This window comes from Panicum virgatum, chromosome 6K, assembly GCF_016808335.1.
Source record: "Panicum virgatum strain AP13 chromosome 6K, P.virgatum_v5, whole genome shotgun sequence".
Lineage (NCBI taxonomy): Eukaryota > Viridiplantae > Streptophyta > Magnoliopsida > Poales > Poaceae > Panicum > Panicum virgatum.
Genome location: NC_053141.1, coordinates 31,214,165 through 31,216,238, shown reverse-complemented (window position 1 = coordinate 31,216,238; position 2,074 = coordinate 31,214,165). Strand labels below are relative to the sequence as shown.

General features: G+C 44.5%; 1 protein-coding gene across 1 annotated transcript; it reads left to right on the top strand.

Annotated features, from left to right (window-relative positions):
• Positions 1-1,079: 1,079 nt before the first annotated feature.
• On the top strand, positions 1,080-2,074 carry LOC120713386 (protein FAR1-RELATED SEQUENCE 5-like). The gene is made up of 2 exons (XM_039999363.1): positions 1,080-1,105; positions 1,261-2,074. Exons 1-2 carry the CDS (start codon positions 1,080-1,082, stop codon positions 2,072-2,074), a joined length of 840 nt encoding a protein of 279 aa, XP_039855297.1.

Here is a 2,074-nt window from a genome sequence, read left to right as displayed (position 1 = left end):
TTAGCATTATGAGTAGCACTCTTACCTAATGACACAAAAAGTCGATGACATCAGCCACATGCAAAGGGGTTTCAAACTAAAAGAATTTGTAAATCTTAAAATATGTATCCAAATTAAATTCTGATTATACCATTATCTTTGTTACAGCGAGATCTTCAAAACAAGACCATAGTTGCCTATGGTATTTAAAAAAATAATAATAAATAATTAGTCTCGGCTACTGGGAATAAATATTTTAATAACATGAACAAATAATTATTTTTACGAATAAAAAATGTACACATAACGAATAAATAATAATGTAGAACGAACAAAATATTAAACACCACGAACAAATGAGTCAACATAATAGAACAATTTAATCTACATAGCGAACAAATAAATTATGAGGTCTTTTACAATGGTTGGAGGTGCCTCCCGGTGCCTCCCTTAAATAATTGATTTAATTAATTTGATGTGTGGAAGGGTACTGTGGTAATTTCGTCCTCCCCCTCCCCCTCCAAACCCCACCCCCTGGACTATCCGCCCGCACAGTGCTACCGCCTGCCTTCGCCTGGTCACCCCTCGCTGGATCGCCGCGAGTTCGCCGCCGCCTTGCTCCGCCCCAGTCGCCGCCGGCGTCGCCGCCGCCCTGCTCTGCCTCCTCCACCGTGACCGCTGACACCCTCCACTCGGTCCTGCACTCGCTCTTTGTGTCGACCTCCCTGCCCTCGACCTCGCCGCCATAGGCCATCGCCGTACTCCGCGCGCTAGGTAGGGTTTGAACGCTACCGGTTGTGTTCCCTACGCCCTCGAGTCGCGAGGTTGCCACCTGCGCCTGCTTCGTCCTCTCCCAGTTGCCCCGTGTTTGGGCATCCATCCACAGGTACTTGAACTCCGCCTCCCTTGATGGGTCCCTTGTCTCCGCCTCCCTTGATGGGTCCCTTGTTTCATGATTAGATGATAAATTGCTCAAGATAGTATTAGAAGATTGGAGCGAAATGTTTGCTTGTAGTCTACATTCTCAGGTGAAAGAAATGCTGCGATTTTTCTATGTGTATATTTAATTTGTTTCATGTTGTTGATAGATGCAGTAGGAAATGGTGGATCTTGAGAATTTGATGGAGTACAGTGAAATCGTTAGTAGATGTTCGCTGACGAAGATGAAGGATATCAGTTTTATAACGCATACGCTCTTAGCAAAGGGTTTAGTGTGAGGAAAAGCTATGTTGAGTGAAACAGTGACCACACTGAGATCACCCTTCGGCGGTATGTTTGCAGTCATCAAGGTTACCATGAAGAGAAGTATGTGAAGAAGGAGATTAAGAAGCGGAGGCCACGAGATATAACTCGTGTTGGATGCCCTGCAAAATTGGTGATTGCACTAGATCTAAACAGCGGGCAGTGGTATGTGAAGAATTTCATCGATGAACATAACCATCCGCTGGCTCCAGCCGACCTTGGTTGTCTGCTGCGTTCACATCGATCAATCAGCGATGCGCAGAAGGCTGAAATTGTCGAGTTGGGGGTTGCTGGGATCCGCAAACACCAGATATTTGAAATTATGGAGATGCAGTACGGTGGGTATGACAAGGTTGGCTATACATCAAGGGACTTGTATAATTTCTGCCATCTCTATAAGCAGGAGATAATTGTTGCTGGTGATGCTCAAACAATAATCAGTCACCTGATGGAACGTCAAAATAGAGATTCTGATTTCTTTTTCAAGTACATGACTGATGGGGAAGGATACCTGCAGGGCATGTTCTGGTGTGATACTCAATGTCTGCTTGATTATGAAGCATTTGGTGATGTTGTGGTATTTGATAGCACCTACAAAACAAATCGGTACAACCTGCCCCTTGTTCCTTTTGTTGGAGTGAATCACCATTACCGCACAGTTATTTTCGGATGTGGAATTATTTCTCATGAGAATATCGAGTCATATGTGTGGCTGCTGAAAACATTTACTGAAGCTAATGTTCAAAAGCATCCTATTTTCGTGATCACTGATGGAGACCTCGCTATGCAGAGAGCAATTAGTGTGGTGTGGCCGAATTCACCGCATAGGCTTTGCGGATGGCATATTGAGTAG